Raw genomic sequence first — 22289 nt, 5'->3', positions numbered from 1 at the left:
GGTTCCTAATCCCTCCCTGCTGAAGTGAAGGCTGCCAGCCTCAGAAGGCGGCAAACCTGACAACCAGCCCCCAGCAACTAATGTTGCAATCAGAAAAGCTGAACCAGGCTGGATGCAGCGGCTCACACCTGTGATCCCAGCACTTTGGGAGACCAAGAAGGATCACCTGAGGTTAGAAGTTTGAGACCAGCCTGGCCAACACAGTGAAACCCTGTCTACTAAAAATATAAAAACTATCAAAGCATGATAGTGTACACCTGTAGTCAGTCCCAGCTACTCAGGAGGCTGGGGCAGGAAGATCACTAGAACCCAGGAGGCAGAAGTTGCAGTGAGCGGTGAATATGCCACTGTACTCTAGCCTGGGCAATGGAGCAAGACTCCATCTCAAAACAAAAACAAAAAAAGAAAAGAAAAGCTGAACCAAAGAGGCCTGAGACCTGGCTGGGCCTGCCCCAAGCAGACCCTACCTGATGTGCTTTCCACAGAGAATGGAAACACAAAGCAGACCTTCATTCCCAGGAAACAGGGATGCCAAGGCTGCCAGAGACAAGAGAGGGCAGGAGACTGGGACTGCACCTGCCACTGGTTTTCTAAAAAACAAAACAAAACAAAATCAAAAGGCACTCTGATGCCCTAATGGATGGATGGTCAGGTGTCCTTAATCAAAAAGGGCTCCCAAGGGCCAGGCGCAGTAGCTCACACATAATCCCAGCACTTTGGGAGGCCAAGGCAGATAGATCACTTGAGGTCAGGAGTTCAAGACCAGCCTGGCCAACATGGTTAAACCCCGTCTCTACTAAAAATATAAAAATTAGCCAGGCATGGTAGCGGACGCCTGTGATCCCAACTATACAGGAGGCTGAGGCAGGAGAATCACTTGAACCCAGGACATGGAGGTTACAGTGAGCCCAGACAGCAACACTGCACTCCAGCCTGGGCGACAGAGTGAGACTCAGTCTCAAAAAAAAAAAAAAAAAAAAAAAGCCGGTGGGGGGGGGGCTTCCATGGATAGAAACAAGTTAATGGGTAGATGAGAAGACAACCAGAAATGTCGAATTCCACTCTTCCTCTTTCGTTCCTCTCGAGTATTACAGAGCTAAAGCCCCTCAACCTCTTCACAGACAAAGGGGAATAACTTCAGAGTATGGAATAAAATACCCATCAAACAAAAAACACTGGCTGGGTGTGGTGGCTCACACCTCTAATCCCAACATTTAGGGAGGCTGAGTGCGCCTCCGCACAACTTGAGGCCAGGAGATCAAGACCAGCTTGGGCAACATAGCAAGGCCCTATCTCTATTTCACAAAAAAAAAAAAAAAAAAAAAAAAAAAAAAGGAAAAAGAATTCTTAAAGAAAAAGTACTTCAGGAAATTCTAAACTACTTGTGCAGGGATGGACTTTAGATTCTATTCTAGGGTTTAAAGAAGAGGCATTCAATACTTAAAATAATTTGTATACTTCAAAGGCCTTTCTATCCTTCTAGAATTCTATTCTGTACAGTATTTGTTTCTCCTAGTGCCTGATTAAGGTTTTGATTTTTATATTAAACAAAGTCCCAGAGAGTTCAAAGCAGCCTGTTCATAAAAAGAAAAGCCAAGACGCATCAATATTAATAAAGCTTAATGAAAGAGATACTGAATAACCTTTGTGAAATTAAAAACAATGACTAATTCAATCCAAACAACTAGGTCATGCTCAAATTCCGGTAATTCTAAAACTTAGATATAATAAGGCAAGAATTTTGCTTTGCTTCAGTGGTCAAAATGAAGGACCCATTCAAGGCTAAGACCAGTCATAGAGGCACAATGGGAATGCTGGAAGAACGTTGGGAGAGGGAGGGAGTTGGGAAGCTAAACAAAGCCAGATAATCATTATAGTACTACCTGAGATTTTCACTGAGTATGTGAATAACAAAGAAAAAGAGATATTTCTCGGGCCGGGCATGGCAGCTCACACCTATAATCCCAGCACTTTGGGAGGCTGAGGCAGGTGGATTTTGAGACCAGCCTGAGCAACACAGCAAAACCCTGTCTCTACAAAAAACACAAAAATTAGCCAGGCATGGTAGGGTGTTCCTGTAATCCCAGCTACTCAGGAGGCTGAGGTAGGAGAATCATCACCTGAGCCCAAGAGGTCGAGGCTACAGTAACCCATTATTGCCCCACTGCACTCCAGCCTGGGTGACAGAGAAAGACCCTGTCTCAGAAAAAAAAAAAAAAAAAAAAAAAAAAAAAACACACACATTTCTCACAAAAGACTGAACCATCATTCAGCAAACATCTGAGAGGCTCTGAAGACGCTACAAAGTCTCGGGCGTGTCTCTGGCTCAGAAGCAAGTGAACAACCTAATCAAAGAGGTATCATGACACATCCAAACACCAACAAAACAAGTCAGATATGCTGAGTGTTGTTGGAGAGGTACTCTCCATGTGCAAGAAACTGAAGAACAGAAGACACTTGGCAGGAGACGCAGAAAGGCAACAAGTTACTGAGTAAATGAAAGACAGTAAAGGTAAAAAAAAGCCACATAACTAATCCTGTCTACTGATTTGGGTTGCTTTCTCATTCTTTTTTAAAATGACCTTAAATTAATTAGGAGAGTAGGATGTTTGTGAAAAACTGCAGTCACTGCAAGTTTGACTCACTAAGACACACTCTTCCAATTAAAAAACACCAGTATTCACTTATCTGCTTAAAAGGAATATCAAAGCACTAGAATCTTGCTGCAGGCCTCTGTTCTAACCACATTTTTTTTTTTTTTTTTTTTTTTTTTTTTTTTTTTTTTGAGATGGAGTCTTGCTCTGTCGCCCAGGCTAGAGGGTGGTAGCGTGATCTTGGCTCACTGCAACCTCCGCCTCCCAGGTACAAGCAATTCTCCTGCCTCTGCCTCCCAAGTAGCTGGAATAACAGGCGTATGCCAACATGCCTGGCTAATTTTTTGTATTTTTAGTAGAGACCAGTTTCACTGTTAGCCAGGATGGTCTCAATCTCCTGACCTCGTGATCCACCCACCTCGGCCTCCCAAAGTGCTGAGGTTACAGGCGTGAGCCACCACGCCCAGCCCTACCACCACATCTTAATACATTGTTGCCCAACTTCAAGAGTACCAACTTTTTGAGTTTAGAGGTCATATTGGTAGAACAGAAAAAAAGCATAAGCAAATATCCCACAAGAAGAAAATTGCTCTAAAACAAATACATAGGACCAAGTAATGAGAAGGAAAACAGCAAAAGGAAGGGAATCCTGGCTACCAGCTACAGGCAGAAAGTCTGCAAAAAAAGAAAGGGTACCTGCAGGAAGCAGGTAAAGACTTTCCTTTTGGAGACAGGGTCTTGCTCTGTTGCCCAAGCTAGAGCGCAGTGGCACAATCTCAGCTCACTGCAACCTCTGCCTCATGGGTTCAAGGGATTCTCATGTCTCAGCTTTCCCAGTAGCTGGAATTACAGGCATGAGCCACCATGCCCAGCTAATTTTGTTGTATTTTTTGTAGAGATGGGATTTCACCATGTTGACCAGGCTGGGATGTTGACCATGCTGAAGAAAGCAGGTAAAGACTTTCACAGTGATATTTAGGCTTCATCACAGGCCATCTCTGACTTTCCCAAAGCATCTCCTGTCACTCAACCCATTTGTGTGAAATAAGATATCTTAAGACAATCATGTTGTCAGAGAGATTACCTATTTTAAATAAGACAAATTGGTAATCTGACAATGTGATTTATCTTTTTTACAAAAACTTTTGAAACCAGTGATTGCTGACTGTGCATTTTCCAATCATTTCTTTCTTTTTTATTTTTAAGAGATAGGGTCAGAGTGCAATGGCACAATCATAGCTCACTGCAGTCTCAAACTCCTATGCTCAAGTGATCCTCCCAACTCAACCTCCTGGCTAGCTGAGACCCACAGGTGTGCACATTCAGCTAATTTTTATATTTGGTAGAGACAGAGTCTGGCTACATTGCCCAGGCTGGTCTCAAACTCGTGGACTTAAGTGATCCTGCTGCCTCAGCCTCCCAAAGAAATAAGATTGCAGGTGTGAGCCACTGCACACTGCCCAATACTTTTCTTGTGTAAACCAAAATAAGAAAAGAGAAATTTAGCATTGTATTTCCTATGCTCAACCATAGTAAGGCAGCCCAGGCCAGAAAATCCAATAGGACAAGGCCAAAACAGGCTTTTCACATAAAAATATTTTAAAAGACATTACTGCAAATTTACATTTTTTTTCTGTATAAAATCAAGGGAGATCGTAATTTACCATTTACTCTTATTTTAACATCCCAAAGTTAAAAAAATTCAAAGTCCAACTTTTTCAGCATTGCATATAAAATTGTTATAGTTTATAGGACAACTTGACACTTTTATAAAACATAAAAGTAATCAATTTTTAATGTCCCCCAAAAGCAAAATGACGTCTTAAAAAGTCAAAGGCGGCTCACACCTGTAATTCCAGCACTTTGGGAGGCCAAGGTTGGCAGATCACTTGAGGTTAGGAGTTCAAGACCAGCCTGGCCAACCTGGTGAAACCTGCTCTCTACTAAAAATACAAAAATTAGCCCGGTGTGGTGGCGCCTGACTATAATCCCAGCTACTTGGGAGGCTGAGGCAGGAGAATCGCTTGAACCCAGGAGGCAGAGATCGCAGTGAGCCAAGACTGCACCACTGCACTCTGGCCTGGGCAACAGAGCAAAACTCCATCTCAAAAAACAAAACAAAAAAGACAAAGACACCAATAGAATCAAAGGGTTTCTGCTGAATTAATACATATTTTAATAATCTAGGGATTCAATGAATCTATCTTTAATGTATGCTCTAAACACTCAACATAATTCTGTTCCGAAATCTAGCTTTCATTTCTAACTTTTATCATTTTAACTCTTACCAAGTCTTTCACAACTGTAACAATTACTAACAAATGATGGTTATCACAGAAAAATACAGAAAAGGAAAATTTTTTTTGCATCTTCTTAATGTAATAAAAAATGTACTATAATCATCCTTTCTACTTTTGAAAAACAACATAATTCAAAAATAAATAAAAAAAACTAAGACAAAAGTATTTATCAATACTTATATGTATAAATTTTATAATTGTGTCCCCAAAACAACTGATGATTTATTCCTATTCAATATATAAGATAATTTTACAATTTTTCAATCACTTGTTTTCTTCATTGAAAAACCAATCTCTTCCTTATAGCCTGGATTACAAAACCAAGTATGCCTCATTTGAAAGGCAAATAGACAAAACAACAAGACGAGGGGTTTGTCTGCATCTCAGTACAAGCTTGCTGGTGGAATTTATGACTGCTCAAAGTTCTTAGAAGATCTTTACTTGCTCAATAACCTATGTCTTTCCTTTTGTTGTTAACATTCATTTTATTGCTTTGGATTAACAATGGCTTCAGGTAGTTCCTTCAGTAAACTACCCTGTAAATAATGTAACTCTCAATCACTTTATTCAATTTGGTCTCACAATAAACAAGTGTCTTGCTTCCATGAATAACATACAATGACAAATATAAAACCAGCTGAAGAGTCTACCAACTCATGAAGAGTGACAAGATTCCAGATAAACATACAGAATGGATGGCTCAGTATTCAGGTAACTGAATACAGTGCCTTTTTTCATGCTGAAGAATTAAATTCATCCTAGATCTAGGGCAACGGAAAGATGTCACCTTCGGAAATACTGGTATTCAATTCCTTCCTGATACCATTACCAGCTGCATTCTTGTTGGCCCTCTGACCAGGACAAAGATCAGAGGGGGAGGCAGGCTTCCATTTCATCACCCCTCCGTGTCCCCTGGGGGTGGGGACCCAGGTGAAAAACGTGCAAGGATCCTATTATTGTGTCTGGTTTGTGCTTAGGACACTTGGAATGTTGTTAACCAAGACTGTTCCACATAAAACAAACCAAACAAGCAAACAAACCAAAAACAAGTTGTTTAAAGAACTGCAAAGGATGAGGAAATGGACATGTTTCCAACTAAAAACTAGTTTGATACCAATTAATCAGTCTCAAAACAATCCCAGACAAGGAAAAGGCAAAACTTTTGGAGACAGTACAAAGACCTGTGGTTGCCAGGGTTGGGAGGAAAGAACTAGCAGAGCACAGAGGATTTTTAAGGCAGAAGTACTCTACATGATACTATAATGGTGGATACGTGTCATTGGACATTTGTCCAAACCCATACAATGTCCAATACAAAGAGTGAACCCTGTGTAAGCTAGTAACTTTGGGTGATACTGATGTGTCACTGCAGGTTTATCAACAGAAACAAATGTACTGCTGTGGTGGTGAGATTGGTATCGGTGAAGCCACACATGTGGGAAAGGGATATATGGGAAATCTCTGCACCTTCTGTTCAGTTTTGCTGTAAAGTTAAAACTGCTCTAAGGGAAAACAAAACAAAACAAAACAAAACAAAAAAACCCATAGTCTTAAAAAAAAAAAAATACCAGACAACTAGTCCTGGAATTCTTCCACTTGCTTATGATGATAAAAAAAAAAAAAAAAAAAAAAAAAAAAAAAAAAAAAAAAAAAAAATTCGCTGGAAAACACTCCCCAGAAGAGAAAACTCTTAGTTTTTTGTCCCTTCCATCTCAGTTATTAAGCACTGCCAGAAAGTTTCATTTGGTTAACACTTACCAAAACCCAACCTTAAGATGTGTATAAAACTGGAAATTGCCAGGAAATACCCGAGGAAACTCCCCTCAAAGATTTCTGTCATCTATCTTCCATGCCTGAGTGGGCGGAATGGAGCAGCAGCCCCAGGATTTAGTCATGTATTACAGTCTGAATTTTTTGTCTTTACTTATCCGTCGTTCACTCTAATTTTAAAACATTTTTTTCTGGAATTTTCTTAAGAAAAGTGGGCAGTGATTTTTACTTTTTAATTACACACAGTGTGAGCACAGTGCTTAAATGCTTGAGGGGATGGATATCCCATTTTACATGATGTGATTTCTATGCACTGCATGCCTGTATCAAAACATCTCATGCACCCCATAAATACACACCTATGTACCCATAAAAAATTAAGGTTTTAAAAAAATTGAGTTAAAAAACTCCAACTCATCTACTCCTTTGTGTCTAATATATACTTTAGCCAAGGCTCAGTAAGAGGGTAACATCGGATACTGACCAGCATCTGCTCAACCACCTGAAATTCCTTCCACCAAATATGGGCTACATTGAGAAGAGGGGAAAGAAGATGGCAAGTATGACTGAAACCCATTTTGGAAGTCTGAGTCTATTAGGAGAGGATGACTCTTGTGACTGCATTTCATAATGCTCAGGTACTTACTGCCTTTTGCTTGTCTCCAAATCTCCCTCTATTTCCCTTAGGCAGCTTTCCTGGAGAACCCGTGAAGTTAATTAAACATTCTGCCAAATGAGAAAAAAGTATCTCCAAAAGCGTATCTTACAGCATATCAGAGAAGAACCTTGTCCCTCTCTCTGCTTACCTGGAAAAGCATGTGGATTGGGCGATCCTCTCTTAAGGCACTTAGAACAGAGAATGTGCACGGTGTAGTGCAGTCCAGGCCATTCCTGAAGCAGAACATTCAGTTCCTCTACCAAGGGGGTTATGGCTTGCCATGCGGTCCATATATTTGGTAGTGATGCATGGCTAGCAATGGACAGGGTGTCCGGCTGCAGGACTCCCTTGGCAGGTCTGTAACTCACCACCACAGGAACTTTCCCTCTATAGGCAAAGATCTGAAATTTACCATCCGACCTGTGCACCACGTGGCTGTTGATCTGGACACTGTACCTTGCAAACAACCCAGGCGGAAAGGTAAAAGGAAAGCTATATTCAATCTGCAGCTGCTCAGCCACAAAAGACTGCCCGGCTAGATTGGTCCCATTAATCCAGGCTTCTGCATGGGGCACCTCATTCTGCACATAGCTTGGGAACTTGTACCAGGCTGTGGACCCATTCAAAGGCTTGCCCTTGGGTTTATTGAGGCAGTAACAGAGTCCCATCTTCTCCAGCAGCTCCAGCAGCAGCTGCAAGTCCTGCTGGGCCTGGACATGAGGCTTAAGCAGCAACCGAATAACATGGGCTGGCAAGAGCCCATGCAACAGAAAGCCCTCCACATATTGATGGAGCTGGGTGGTGCGGAGCAGTTCCTGGCTCGGGGTGGGAAGCGCCATGGACGGGGAGCTTTCCCCCTCCGCCTTGCCCTCTCCACTGGTCCCCAGGAGCAGCTTATGCAGCAGCAAGGAAGCATCCCTCTGGAAGAAGACATTGAGGATGTCGATGAGGCGGGTGAGGTTGTGGAAGACATGCTCCTTGAGCGCTGGACTGTCCTCAAAGTACAGTAGCTTGCCGCTCTCATGCAGGTAGGAGAGAGCACTCTGCAGTCGGTCCTCGGTCAGACCCGCCTGCAGGCCCAGGCGCGCTGAGTCCCACCAGCTTAGCCACAGTCGCTGTGCCTGAGGTGGCTGGAAATGCAGTTCCTCCAGCACCTGCCAGGACCGAGGCAGTACTCGGTGTAAGTTGGGGAAGATTTCTCGGTGCTCAGCGACTGAGAGCAACTTGTCCCGAAGGCGTTGCAAGTGGCGCGGGTCCCTGCAGCTAACAGGCAGCACCGGGGAGAGGATCTGCAGTCGGTGGTTGAGCAGGTATTGAAAATGGGCCTTGCGCCGTCGAAGGTTCTTGTCCGAAACGCCGTAGTAGGCTGCGTGGGGGCTGGCAGAGCGCAGCTCGAAGTCCCGGGTCAGTGCCTCGTCCACCACCTGGGCCAGGCGGCTCAGCCCCTCCGCGTCGTGCTTCTCCTGCAGGGCAATCTGGCGGTGAATGTCCAGACACTTCTCCTCCAGCTCGCGCTCCCCGCACAGGTCCGCGTGGGTGCCCACGATGCACACCACCGCGTGGGGCACTCTCGCCCCGACCCGATGCAAGAAGGAGCCCACGGTGCTGGGAAAGCGGCGAGGCTCATAGGTGGCCAAGTTGACCACCAGCACGTACAGGGCCCCCGGGGACAGGAAGAAGGGCTGGATCACCTCGTAACTTTCATCCCCAGCTAAATCATACACGATGAACCGCAGGCCCCGGGAGGCATCGGCCGTCCAGCTGGTCACCTCGATGCCCTTGCTCACAGGGGGAGGTGAAGGTGGGTAGCACTTCTCCTTGTCGCCTCCTCCTGGGCAGCCCTCCACTCTCTCCTCGGTGAGGCAGTGGCGCAGCAAAGTCTTTCCTGCAGCCTTATGCCCCATCAGGAGCAGCTTGAGCCGGGGCTGCACCGCCGGCTGGGAATGAGCCAGCTCCTTCTGGTAAGCTGCAATGTAGGGGATCCCCTTCATGCAGACCTCGTAGGGGGGCTGGATCAGTGGGTTGTCCTTGATCTTCCACAAGCCCACCCTGGAGAGTTGGCCAAAGTTGTCGGGCAGCACCGCGATCTGGTTCCCCTGCAGCACGAGCTCCTCCAGCCCGGTCAACTCGACGATGGAGTCCGGCAGGTAGCGGATGCGGTTATTATCCAGCCACAGGGTGAGAAGCCGGCCCAGGCCCGAGATAAGGGATGGCACGGAGGTGAGCTGGTTGCGACTAAGGTAGAGCTCCTCCAGACCAGCCAGGGGCAGCAGCGCGGCAGGGAACTCCTCGAAGAGGTTGGAAGAGAGGTTGAGCATTTTGAGCCTCTGCAGGCGACTGAACTGGGCAGGCAGAGCCTGCAGCCCGTTGTTGTCCAGCATGAGGCTCTCCAAACTGGCCAGCTCGCAGAAACCGGCAGGCAGCGTGCCAAGCTCGGCCCCACTCAGCCAGAGGATCTTGAGGGCATGTAGGGCATTGATATCCTCAGGCAGGCCCCGCAGCCGGTTGCTGGACACGTCCAGCTCCTCCAAGGCCGCCAGCTGCAGCAGCTGCCGGGGGAAGGCAGTGAGCTGGTTGTGATCCACGTCCAGGGTGCGCAGGCGGGAGAGGCAGGAGAGGGAGTCGGGCAGGTGCGCCAGCCGGTTAAAGCTGACGTCCAGCTCCTCCAGGTGGGCGAGAACGCCCAATTGGGCGGGCAGGGCAGGCAGCTGGTTGTGGCTGAGATTGAGCTTCCGCAGCTCCCTCAGAGCACTCACCACCTCCGCGCCCAGGGCGGTCAGCCGGTTGTGGCTCACGTCCAGTTCGGTGAGGTGGTGGCCGAGCTCGGCCACCGCGGGGGGCAGCCGGGCGAAGCGGTTCCTGCGCAGGACCAGGACGCGCAGGCTGCCCAGCGCCGACCCCAGCCCGTCGGGCACCTCCTCCAAGCCGTTGTTCCCCAAGTTCAGCGCCTCAATGTCCCCAAGGTTGGCCGGCAGCACGAGTTGGGCGGGGGCGGGGGACTCGAGCGGGTCGGACTCGGCCCCGGGGCAGGCCCGGGCGGCGCTGAGGGTGAGCTGGCGCAGGTTGCTCCGCAGCTTCCTGGCGCGAAGGGCGGCGTCCCGCCACAGCCTCGCCGTCTTCAGGTTGCCGCTGTCCATCCCAGCCATGGCGGGGCCAGGCCGACAGCCTTGCGCGGGCGCGGGAGCCCACAGCTACATGCCGCGCCGCGCCCCGGGCCCTCCGGCTCCCGCCCCTGCCTGCCCTCCCGCTCTCGGCGGCCGGCGACCGCGGGTCCTAGCGCAGCCAGCGGCCGGGCGCCCGCAGCTGGTGGGGAGCGGCGGCGGCGGCGGCAATGGGAGCAGCAACGTGGGGCGCCGAGCTCGTGGAGGGCAGCTCGCATTCTCCCTGCGGCCGGGCCATGGGCTCGCCGGGCAGCAGGGCCACCGCCCGCGCGCCGCGGAGGATGCCTGCTCCTCCTCCCTCTCCGCCCGCCGCGCGGCGCCTCAGCGTGCCCGGCTCCGGCCCCGCTACCCTCGCAGCCGCGGCCAGGCGGCCGGCAGCGGCGTCGCCTCCGCGAGCTCCTGGGGGAGGGCGGCGCTCGGCCCCGCGGCTGGCATGCTGCGGGCGCACGGCCGGGGCGCAGCCGCGGGGAGGGGGCGGCGGCGCCTCCTTGTCTCCGCTTCCCCGGGCTCGGGCGGGAGCGCGGGCGCCGCGTCCCCGGCGCTGGGAGGGCGCGATCGGGAAGCGGCAGCACCGCCCGCCTGAGCGGCCCCCACGTGACCCGCGGAGGCGCCGCGTTTTCTCGGCACCGCCCCGGGGGCGGGGGCTGCGGAGAGCGCCGGGTGCGGGGCCCGGGGCGCCTGGCGAGGGGCTGGCCGCCGCCGGGGACCGCGCTGGGCTGAGAGGTCGTTCCTGCGGCGGATGTGGGGGCCGGGGCCCCCTGGTGGGTTCTCCCGCCTCGGGCTCTTTGTTGGTCCCCAGTCTCTAAGGATTTCTTTTTCTTGTTCTCTAATGCGTCGGATCCGCCGGCTTCCCTTACTCATCCTTTACCTGCTCCCCTGCAGCTTGCGCTGCATTCACACCGTGGTGGAACTGGCAGAACTTGGGGGCACTGGGTGTCAGCATAGGCGCTTAGGACAAAAGTGCTTAAACAAAAGCAGGAGAAGAGCAGGCAACCATTCATTCATTTGGCAAATATTTCCTGAGGCCCTATTTCGTGTTGAACACGAGACAGGAGTAATGCAGGGTGGTCAGAGAAGAAAAAATTCCAGGCAGCAGTTTCACTTGACTAGAGGCTATGGGCTGAAAACCAGGGTGTGTACCAAGCCGGCTAAGACCCGCTGGACCCAACGTGGACATGGATTTGACTTGGATTTCTCCTAGGACCTCATTATACGTTCATTAACATTCTAAATCATCCCGTAACAGTTCCAGGGACACCCATATTTGGAGTAAAAATGGTGACACCACAGTCCCTAGATATCGCCCCACTTTTTCAGGAATTTTCACGAATATTTCGCCCCTTGGTTAAAGAAGTCCATGAAGGTAGCCGCCCCAAACCCCCTTGTGTGTGACCCTCCCTTTAGTATACCCACAATCCCTTTTCCTGAGTGTACTTTCCCCTTTGCAATAAATCTCCATATTGTCACTATTTTCTTTGTTGTCCTTGAACTCATTCTCTGAACAGTGTCAAGAGCATGGACCTTGGCTGGGGTCAATGTCGCACAGACATTAGGGGATCTCCCCCAGCCCACCGGTATCAGACCTACCGAAACAGGTTTTAACCCCCCTGAGGAAGGTTTCTGAGCAGGTGCCCAGCCAGTCTAAAGGAGGGTTGTTAGGGTGGGATACCAGGTGTTTTATCTTAGGTATCCCGTTTATCTTCACAACAACCCCGTGAAACAACAACCATATCCCCAGTAATACAGTAGATGTTGCTCTGTGGGTTCAAGAAAACGGCAGCTGTTTCAGGCAAAACTCACAGTCCAGTGGCCAACTCTAATGCTTATTTTTCTTGCTGTTAGAAAACGTTTCTTTGAGCTCACATCTATGCTAATTCAATAATTTCCTCCGAACTTACAAAAGCCTGGACTTGGTTGATAAGGAAACAGTTTTCAGGGAACGAAAACTGCATTTAATTGGTTAAAGGCACCACCTGACCCACTGCAGCTCTACCTGATACGCCCTATGGCTGTCATTTGGGGACCCATATTCCGTGCAGTAACATGAGGAGTTAGTCTTTCGAAAGAGAGCAGCTGAACATCTGAGGCTGGAAATCATCCGAATGATGGTTATCAGGCTGTGGGCAGTACATGCTGTAACTAGAGGATGTTCCCCAGGTGTGCTGGGTCCCCGAGGCTCTGACACCACAGGTGAAATGTGAGTAAGTGAACAGCGAGAGTAATTTGTGTTCTCTCTGAAGGACTTCCCAAGAGTTCAAATGGCTCAGGGTAGCCCCACCTACATTCCCTCCCAGAGACACTCAGAATTTTACAAGAAATATTCGAATTATCTAGGCTGACCCTTTTTTCCCCCCACAGAAGAGGAAATGGGCGCAAAGGTAACTGACTTCTCAATCAGCCAGCAAGGCAGAGCACAGGCAGGACTGCTAACTCCCCACGTGGAAGGTATTCAGGACTGCTAACTCCCCATGTGGAAGGTATTGCCGTGATCATCACCCGTACTCACGCTGTTCTCAAGCCCGACCCCAAATTCTCCATCCTGTAGCTCCTTCTAACACAAATATGAACTCAGCCTGGGTAAGGAGACTGGAGTAGGCATCACCGTCCTATACCACCTTATGTGATTATGTCTCAGTAACTGGTAGCTGTTCCTTTTTAGAAGCCATCAGAAAATTATACATCCTTCTGCAGAAGCTGGAATCAATTGAAAAAAAGAAAATTGTGCTCACTTCAGCAGCACATATACTAAAATTGGAACGACACGGAGATTAGCATGGCCCCTGTGCAAAGATGACATGCAAATTCATGGTGTTCATTTTTTAAATAATATTGCTATTTTAAAAATTATTTTAAAAAGGAAAAATGTCTGGATATGGTGGCTCACACCTGTAGTCTCAGCACTTTGGGAGGCCAAGGCAGTGAATCACTTGAGGTTAGGAGCTTGAGACCAGCCTGGCCAACATGGCAAAACCCTGTCTCTACTAAAAATATAAAAATTAGCCAGACATGGTGGCGCACACTTGTAATCTCCAACTACTCAGGTGGTTGAGGCAGAAGAGTTGCTTGAACCTGGGAGGTGGAGGTTCCACTGAGCCAAGATCACACCATTGCACTCCAGTCTGGGTGACAGAGTGATGAGACTGTCTTATAAGAAAATTATACTTCTTTTTTTTGGAGATGGTGTCTTATTATGTTGCTCAGGCTGGACTCAAACTCCTGGTCTCAAGCCGTCCTCCTGCCTCAGCCTCCTAAGTAGCTGGGATTATAGGCGTGAGCCACCCTAACCAGCTTATACTTCCATTTTAAATGTCCTTGGAAAACTGTACTCTTCCTTTGTCAGGAGACCATCTGTAATTTGCTTTATCTGAAGAAAAGAACTGGATAGGACCCTGAGCTCAGGCCTCACTGAAGCCCCAAAGCCTGGTGTGAATAAGTCTGCTCCGTGGGGCAAATTCTTTGTGAGTCCCTCAGCCTGCCATGTGCTGATACAGTCAATATAGTAGGAAGCCTTGTAAGAATCCTTGTCTATGAGTTCTTTGAAAGTCAGTATGTTGATGGGTGCAGTGGCACACGCCTTTAATACCAGCACTTCCAGAGGCTGAGGCAAGCAGATTGTTCGAGCTCAGGAGTTCAAGACCAGCCTGTACAACAACATAAGACCCCATCTCTACAAAAAATACAAAAATTAGTTGGATGTGGTGTCTCACATCTGTAGTCCCAGCTACTCAGGAGGCTGAGGTGAAAAGATCACTCAAGACTGCAGTGAGCCAAGATTGCACCACTGCATTCCAGCCTGGGAAACAGAGTGAGATGCTGTCTCAAAACACAACACAACACAACATAACACAATACAACAAAATAAAGCCAGTATATTAAAAACTAGAAAGTCAAATCAGAACTCAATGACAAAAGAAAACTCTTTGGAAAGAAATTGTGTTCCATGTAGCTTTAAAAATTTTTTCTTTGTGCTCTCCATGTTCAAAGAAATTGCTTAGTAAAGAACTATAGAAATGATAGGTGGGCTGGGCACAGTGGCTCACACCTGTAATCCCAGCACTTTGGGAGGCCAAGGTGGCCAGATCATAAGGTCAGGAGTTCAAGACCAGCCTGGCCAACATGGTGAAACCCCATGTCCACTAAAAATAAAAAATTAGCCGGGAGTGGTAGCACACCTGTAGTCCCAGCTACTCCGGAGGCTGAGGCAAGAGAATCATTTGAACCTGGGAGGTGGAGGTTGCAGTGAGCTGAGATTACACCACTGCACTCCAGCCTGGGCAACAGAGCAAGACTCTGTCTCAGAAAAGAAAAAAAAAATGATGCATGAAAGTATCTTTTTTTTTTTTTTTTTTTTTTTTTTTTTTCAAATTGAGACAGGCTATGTTGCCCAGGCTGGTCTCAAACCCCTGTGCTCAAGTGATCCTCCCAGGTATCAACCCAGGCAAGAAGGACTCCTGCCATGGGCACCTAACCTGGCCCTCATCTCACCTTGCTGCACCCCTTGTGGTTAAGTTTCTGATAGGCCAAGGGGCATGCCCCCTCCACTTTCTAGAACACATGTCATATGAAGGATTCTGAATTCCCAATGCAAATAGTCTCAAGCCTGGATGGGGAAGGTGGGGCAGTCTTTCATAGTCATTCAAAGGAAGTTTTCAAGGTCTGGGGGTTGTGCAGGAGCTGGACTTCAGCTGTTTAACCACGAAACTCCTCTCTGTGCTGTATGAAACCCAGGTTAAGACAAGGAATGTGAGTGTGCCACATCTGGTAGGGTGATATAGCACATTTAGATATTTAGGCACGTGGTATGTGGGCCTTCACATGTACCCTTTCCCCAGGTCCTGCAAAGGATAGGAGTGGCCCTGCGAATGGTAGGGTTTTTCTAAAAGCAAAAATAATAGCATAGTTTGGAGAACAGGAACTCTATTGTATAAACGTTCTTGCCTTAGAGATCTATCCAATGTCATGGACCTAATCTATAAACTTTCCAAAACCTTTTCAGCTTAAGCCTTTTAATGTATTCTGTTTTCTGACTCTTGGATTGTTTTCTCTTGTGCTGCTGCCTTGTGATGGCAAGAACATTTCATGCACATTGGCCTTTTCCCAGAGTCCAGACCCTCTCTGCAAGGGCAGAGTCATTAGGAGAGTGGAGAATACATGGAAAGAGGTTGTGTCTTAAGTGAGGCCTTAAAACATGGCTCTTTGGAGGGGAGAATCCTAGATGCTCCAGATAAGTGTCTTTTGTCGAGAACAGTCTTGATTGGCCAGGCGTGGTGGCTCACACCTATAATTCCAGCACTTTGAGAGGCCGAAGTGGGTAGATCACTTGAGGTCAGGAGTTCAAGACCAGCCTGGCCAACATGGTGACACCCTTCTCTACTAAAAATAAAAAAAAAATAAAAAAAAATAAATTTAGCCCAACCTGGTGGTGCACTCTGGTAATCTCAGCTACTCAGGGGGCTGAGGCAGGAGGATCACTTGAACCTGGGAGGTAGGGGTTGCAATGAGACAAGATCACACCACTGCATTCCAGCCTGGGTGACAGAGCAAGACTCTGTCTCAAAAAAACAAACAAGCAAAAAGTCTGGATGGAGGGGGACAAGAGTAGTTTATTTCTATCCTTTGCTAAAACTATCAACGAGCCCCAAGTAAGCTTTCTTCCCAGGTTTCTTTTGCTCTGTCTTTGACATACTCAGCCTTCTTCCATCTCGACAGAATTATCTCGACCTTGCTAATGCCGTAGCTACTGTCTGACTACTTTACTTCCTTTCTCTGTCAAATGCCTTCCATAATTGGTCTAGGCTAATCTGGCTCCTCTTCCCTGCTTCCCTTCTTAGGTCAATCCAGGAATCTGGTTTCCATCCCCACCATGCCATCAGCCTTGCCCTCTAAAATGTCAACTCACCCTTTGTCCTTCCTTGACCTCCCATCGCTGAAAATGTTAAACAACTTCCTTTGAAAAGTTTCTCCTTTCTTGGCGTATATGATATTTGGTGTCACTTTAAGATTTGGGTTTTCAAAAAGAATCCCTGTAAAGGCTAATTATTTCCTTCTAGGGATCAAGTTTGCAATTAGAGTAAGTGCTACCAAATGAAGCACTGTAACTACATGGGCAGAGTGGCCAGGATTTGCCTAGATAATGATAGTTTCTGAGGAGGACATTTAGTCAATATGTTTTTTCCACTTATATTTAGATTATTCTATTTCTATTAAAGATGCATTTAGAAAATCATGAGTTCACTTTTCCATTGAATTTTAATTTTATCAATTACAACTTTAATCAAGTCTTGATATTAAGGTGACAAAATGTTCCAACGTGCACAAGATGGAGGGGTTTCTCAGGATAGGAGACATTCTGTCCTTAAAGCTAGGGTAATCCTAGGAAACTAGTACAATTTGTTAATTGACTTGGTCTTTAAAACAAACCCTTTAACTTGCTCTCCCTTTACCCTTCAGGAGTTCAGAAAGCACAGCTTCCAGGAAATGTAGTACTTTTTTAGCCACTTTAGTTCTGATTTAGACTTTGGTTCTGATTTCATTTACCTAGCTGTTTACTACCTTAGAAGACAGGATATTCACTGGCCGGAGGCTCCAACTGACTTTGGAGTATGAAAACTACCTGTCTAGTCTTGAAAGAAAGTTTGGCAATCACTTAACCCTTCCACGCAAATGAGACCCAGGGCTGGGTTACAATATCTCATGAGAAAATGAAGTGAGTTTTCTCCTGGAAGTCTGGAGAAGCTGAGGATATACTGCCTGTATCATGAAAAGGAGCAAAGGACTTCCCACAGTTCTCCTTTCCTGTAGTTTTAGATCATACTTTGCTTTAAATGAATGACAGCAACAACAGTGCTTCCTCCTATGTGGCTAAAGGTAACTAAGAGAAAATCTCACCTTCATGACTTTAATTAGGGCACACCCTTCTTAGCTTGTCTTTGGAGGAGATAGAAGTGGAAAAAGTCAAAGGAAAAACAGAAAGAGGAAAAGGAAGAGATATTTATTTTAATTAATTAATTTATTTTTGAGATAGAGTCTTGCTCTGTTGGCCAGGCTGGAGTGCAGTGGCATGATCTAGGCTCATTGCAATATCTGCCTCCCTGGTTCAAGCAATTCTCCTACCTTAGACTCCCAAGCAGCTGGGACTACAGGCATGCATCATCAAGCCTGGCTAATTTTTGTATTTTTAGTAGAGACAAGGTTTCGCCATGTTGGCCAGGCTAGTCTCTAACTCCTGACCTCAAGTCATCTGCCCACCTCAGCCTCCCAAAGTTCTGGGGATTACAGGCATGAGCCACTGCACCCAGCCCGGAAGAGATATCCCTCTAAAAGGTGTTGGGCTTGGTCCAAAGCAGGAGACTTGAAATAAAGTCTTAAAAATTAACATCAAAGAGTTTTGCCAAAGGAGGTCTTGGTGATCTGTCATTCTCTCCTTGCACTGGGCATCACTCACAGTAATCTCAGAATAATCACCAGTAATAATAGCTAACAGCTCTTAAAACTTTTCTATGCACCCAGGCACCGTGCCGTGTGCTTTTCATGCAATATTTCATTTAATCTTCACAACAGTTCTGAATAGTAGGTTCCATTAGCCTCATTTACAGATGGAGAAAAATGAAAGCAGAGCTACTGAGTGGCAAAATTCACTCAAAATGAGACTGACTGTAAAACCCATGTTTTTAATCACTGTGCTAATTCTTGGGGGGTTGGGAAGGTGGAAGGGATTGGTTCTTAATTGATTGGGAGCAGAGTGTGTATTTTAAGCTGTAGAGAAAAGGGAAAGAGGTACCAGCTGGAGCCAGGTCTGCCACACAGTCTTCAGTAGAAATTGAGCTGAACTACTACAAAATTGAAGAATATTATATTGGGCAATCGAAAGCTCTAAACAAAGTGTCCCCAACTACAAGAAGTGGGCTTAAATGTCACTGCAGGAAACCGACAGAATTTCTATGCTACTCGTCGTAGATCAGCTGTTTGTTCAATTTGCTAGTTTTACACAGAAAATGTCTGATACCAGTGCCCGTAAATCTACACTCCAATTAGCAGGTGTTTCAGATTTAGTATTTTGATAGGGGCATTTTTTGAAAAAAGATGGAAGATGACTGTATTAAGCTCATATTAGATACAAAGAATCTGACCTCTTTTGTTCGGATTTTTTAAAAAATTTATTTAAAAATAATTTAAAACATACCTCAACCCTCTTTCCCAAATTTAATAAATGGGCCTTGGACTGACCATCTGATTTGAAAGCAAGCCAGTTCCGATCAGCAATGACTAAGAAGTCTGAGACTTGCCACTAACTACAAACATGGAGCATAAAGTATGTGTTCAAGACACTGACTCCTCCAGAGAGCGAAGGCAAAACCATACCCAGACGACTATTGTTTCTTCTTTCCCTTGCTCCACAGAAAACTCATTTATCTTGGAATGAGCAACATTACATTTAACATTGGATCCTTTTGTGTTTCCAGGTCAAGTGGGAACACATATGCTCACTACTGGGGAAAATAAACTGCAATGTATTTTTAGCATCCGCTTGAAAGCACTTTCAGCTGAAGATATTCCAGAGGACCCAGGCCATTCCACTGTAAGCCAAAGGATTTGCCTCAACATCGCCTAGAATTCCAGAACTTTCCCCAGGGGTCCTGAAGTAGCTGTGTCCCCTCCCAACCCCCAACTACCCACCATTCTCTCTCCCAATCCTGGAGCAAACATCCTTTCTGAGAAGAACAAGCAAAATTAGTCCAGTGAAAGATAAATGGAAAACATCTGTGAAATAGTCATGACACGTTAGGCTAACTAGAGCATACCTGGCAAAATGAAGCATATCCAGGAGGAGAGAATAGGGAGAAAGGGTTGCAGAGAGGATGCCCCATCATCCCCTGCTTCATGTCTATTGCTAAAGGCAAGTATTGGACAGGGAGCAACTCTATGTGGGGCTTTTTGAAAGGGGCCTGTATTAGTCCGTTTTTAATGGACTAATAAAAACATACCTGAGACTGGAAGAAAAAGAGGTTTATTGAACTCACAGTTCCACGTGGCTGGGGAGGCCTTCACAGAAGGAGCAAGTCATGTCTTATATGGATGGCAGCGGGCAAAAAAGAGAGAGCTTGTACAGGATAACTCCCTCTTATAAAACCATCAGATCTCATGAGACTTATTCACTATCACGAGAACAGCACAGGAAAGACCTGACCCATGATTCAATTACTTCCCACCAGGTCCCTCCCACAGCATGTGGGAATTCAAGATGAGATTTGGGTGGGGACATAGCCAAACCATATCAGGGCCTGTATGGTGCCTCTGTGAAAGGGAGAGCAAGGCATCACTCTCCACAGACCCAGCCATGCTCCTAGGTGTGGTGAGTGACGCTCAGGTGTTTTGTCTTCCACTGCTCCTTCCAAGGGCGGTGTGTGCAGAACATAAGCTGTGTATCCCTGGGAGTGGAGTTTTAGTTACCTGTCTGAACTGTGACTGCAGTCACAGTGAGACAAATGGTTTAAGACTTTGCTTCCATCCACCAAGTTTTGAATTATTTTCCATGTTTAAAAATAAATGTACTTAGTGCCTACCTTTTAAATAAATGACACAGGGATAGTCAGCCCTCCTTTTTGAACATTCTAGTTTCAAAATTTCTGAGGTGTCTGCAATGACATAACACATATTATAAAGCATAGCATTGAAAATGTAAAGTCCTGCCAGGCCTGGTGGTTCATGCCTGTAATCCAAGCACTTTTGGGGGCCAAGGTAGGCAAATCACTTGAGCTCAAGGAGTTCGAGACCAGCCTGGCCAACATGGCAAAATCTCATCTCTACAAAAAACACAAAAATTAGCTGAGTGTGATGGCAAGCACCTGTAATCCCAGCTACTCAGGAGGCTGAGGCATGAGAATTGCTTGAACCTGGAAGGTGGATGTTTTAGTGAGCCAAGATCATGCCACTGTACTCCAGCCTAAGCAATATAGAGACTCTGCCCCTCTCCCCAAAAAGGGCATACAAAAAGAAAACGTAAAGTCCTACCAAATGATTGTAATTATTATTATTATTATTATTATTATTATTATTACTGAAGACAGACTAAACTTTGACTTCTTTTCTTCTCTTGCCCAAATTCCTACCCTAGGGACTTGGGGAGTCATGATCTATAAACCATCAAGTCTCAACAGAGAGATTATGTTTAACCCTGTATAATGTGGTCTGCCTTCCAACCTGACTCTGGTGTAACATCACATAACAAATAAGGAAGTAAATCAAAATATTTTAACCCCAAATATATTTCCTTGCCATACCTTGAAATTGTCCTGCACAGTCATCTCTTATGGGGAAAAATCTGCATTCTGTAGAGAATCCCCTTTTCCATTTTAAGTCTAGTAAGAAACATTTACAATCTATTCTCTCTGAAGCCTGTTACCTGAAGCCTTCCTCTGCACAGTGAAAACTTTAGTCACCACTATCCTTTATCTTAGCCCAGACATTTTCTTTCTATTGAGCCCAGGTCTTTAGATATACTCAATAAATTGTCAACCAGAAAAATATTAAGTCTACCTATAACCAGGAAGCCCTGGTCCCACTTTGAGTTGTCCCCTCTTTCTGACCTGAACCAATGTACATCTTAAATGTATTTGATTGGCCGGGTGCAGTGGCTCGTGCCTGTAATCCCAGCACTTTGGGAAGCTGAGGTGGGCAGATCACTTGAGGTTAGGAGTTTGAGACCAGCTTGGCCAACATAATGAAACCCCATCTCTATTACAACTACAAAAATTAGCCAGGCCTGGTGGCACGTGCCTGTAATCCCAGCTACTCTGGAGCTGAGGCAGGAGAATTGCTTGAACCCAGGAGGCAGAGGTTGCAATGAGCCGAGATTGTGCCACTGCACTCCAGCCTGGGCAACAGTGAGACTCCATCGCAAAAAAAAACAAACAAAAAAGAATTTGATTGATATCTCATGTCTCCCAAAAGTGTATTAAACCAAGCTGTGCCCTATACCAAGGGCACATATTCTCAGGACCTCCTGAGGGCTGTGTCATGGACCATGGTCACTCATATTTGGATCAGATTAAAATATTTCTTCAAATATTTTAGAGTTTGACTTTTTTCATCAACATTATGAAGCCATGTGTTTACTAAAAAACAGGAGATCATGTGCCTAATAAGAACATGCACTAATAAGAACTTGCTAAAATAAGCCCAACTAAGAAAAATGTGCTCTAGGTGTAGGGCATAGCTTGGTTTTATACATTTTTGGGAGACATAAGACATCAATCAAATTCTTTTTTGTTTGTTTTTTGAGATAGAGTCTCTGTTGCCCAGGCTGGAGTACAGTGGAAGTTTCTCTCTTTTTTGTAAGATAATATTGTTCCATTGTCTTTGTGGATCTTGAATACATTTATGTTAACATTTAATTTATATTTTCAAAACAATACTTGGAATATTAAGTTTATTTATTAGAGGTTTGGCTTTGTTCTAGTATGGAACACTGAATTTATTATTATTTTTATTAATTGGGCTTATTTTAGTAAGTTCTTATTAGTAAGTTTAACATGTTGTACAAATTAAAAGAAAATATCCTCCAAAATTATTTGGAAACATTATAGAAGCCTTATCCTAGCAGTTTAGGACACAATCATACACCCCTGCTGCTTATCATTACTGTGTCACAGGCTGTGTCTCTGCAGAGCAATTGGATTTAACTGGAACCAAACTCAGGTTTCCTCTTAAATTTTAGTGTTCACTTTCTTGCAGATGATGTTCTTAAAATGGATAGTTTTAAGTTATTTTTATATATCCTCATGAGTAACATTAAATCTGACAAAAG

At 45.9% G+C, this 22289-nt stretch overlaps 1 protein-coding gene and 1 pseudogene across 3 annotated transcripts in view; one reads left to right on the top strand and one right to left on the bottom strand.

Annotated features, from left to right (window-relative positions):
* Nucleotides 1-11051, bottom strand: part of MFHAS1 (multifunctional ROCO family signaling regulator 1) — a 105275-nt gene extending 94224 nt beyond the window's left edge. Inside the window, exon 1 of one of the 3 annotated variants that reach the window (XR_743924.3) lies at nucleotides 7471-10805. Coding sequence is in view for 2 of the 3 variants with exons in the window: in XM_003944052.3 (XP_003944101.1) it covers nucleotides 7471-10468 (2998 nt within the window). In the remaining variant the exon portion in view is untranslated. Of the gene's footprint in view, nucleotides 1-7470 lie in introns of all 3 variants that reach the window. The other 2 variants (XM_003944052.3, XM_074383919.1) reach the window with 2 other exon arrangements.
* Nucleotides 11052-13204: 2153 nt separating this feature from the next.
* LOC120360647 (U6 spliceosomal RNA) lies at nucleotides 13205-13304 on the top strand (annotated as a pseudogene).
* The last annotated feature ends 8985 nt before the right edge of the window (nucleotides 13305-22289 follow it).

Source organism: Saimiri boliviensis, chromosome 13 (genome assembly GCF_048565385.1).
Source record: "Saimiri boliviensis isolate mSaiBol1 chromosome 13, mSaiBol1.pri, whole genome shotgun sequence".
NCBI lineage: Eukaryota > Metazoa > Chordata > Mammalia > Primates > Cebidae > Saimiri > Saimiri boliviensis.
Note: the sequence above shows the minus strand (reverse complement) of the source record. Positions and strands in the feature narration are given on the sequence as shown.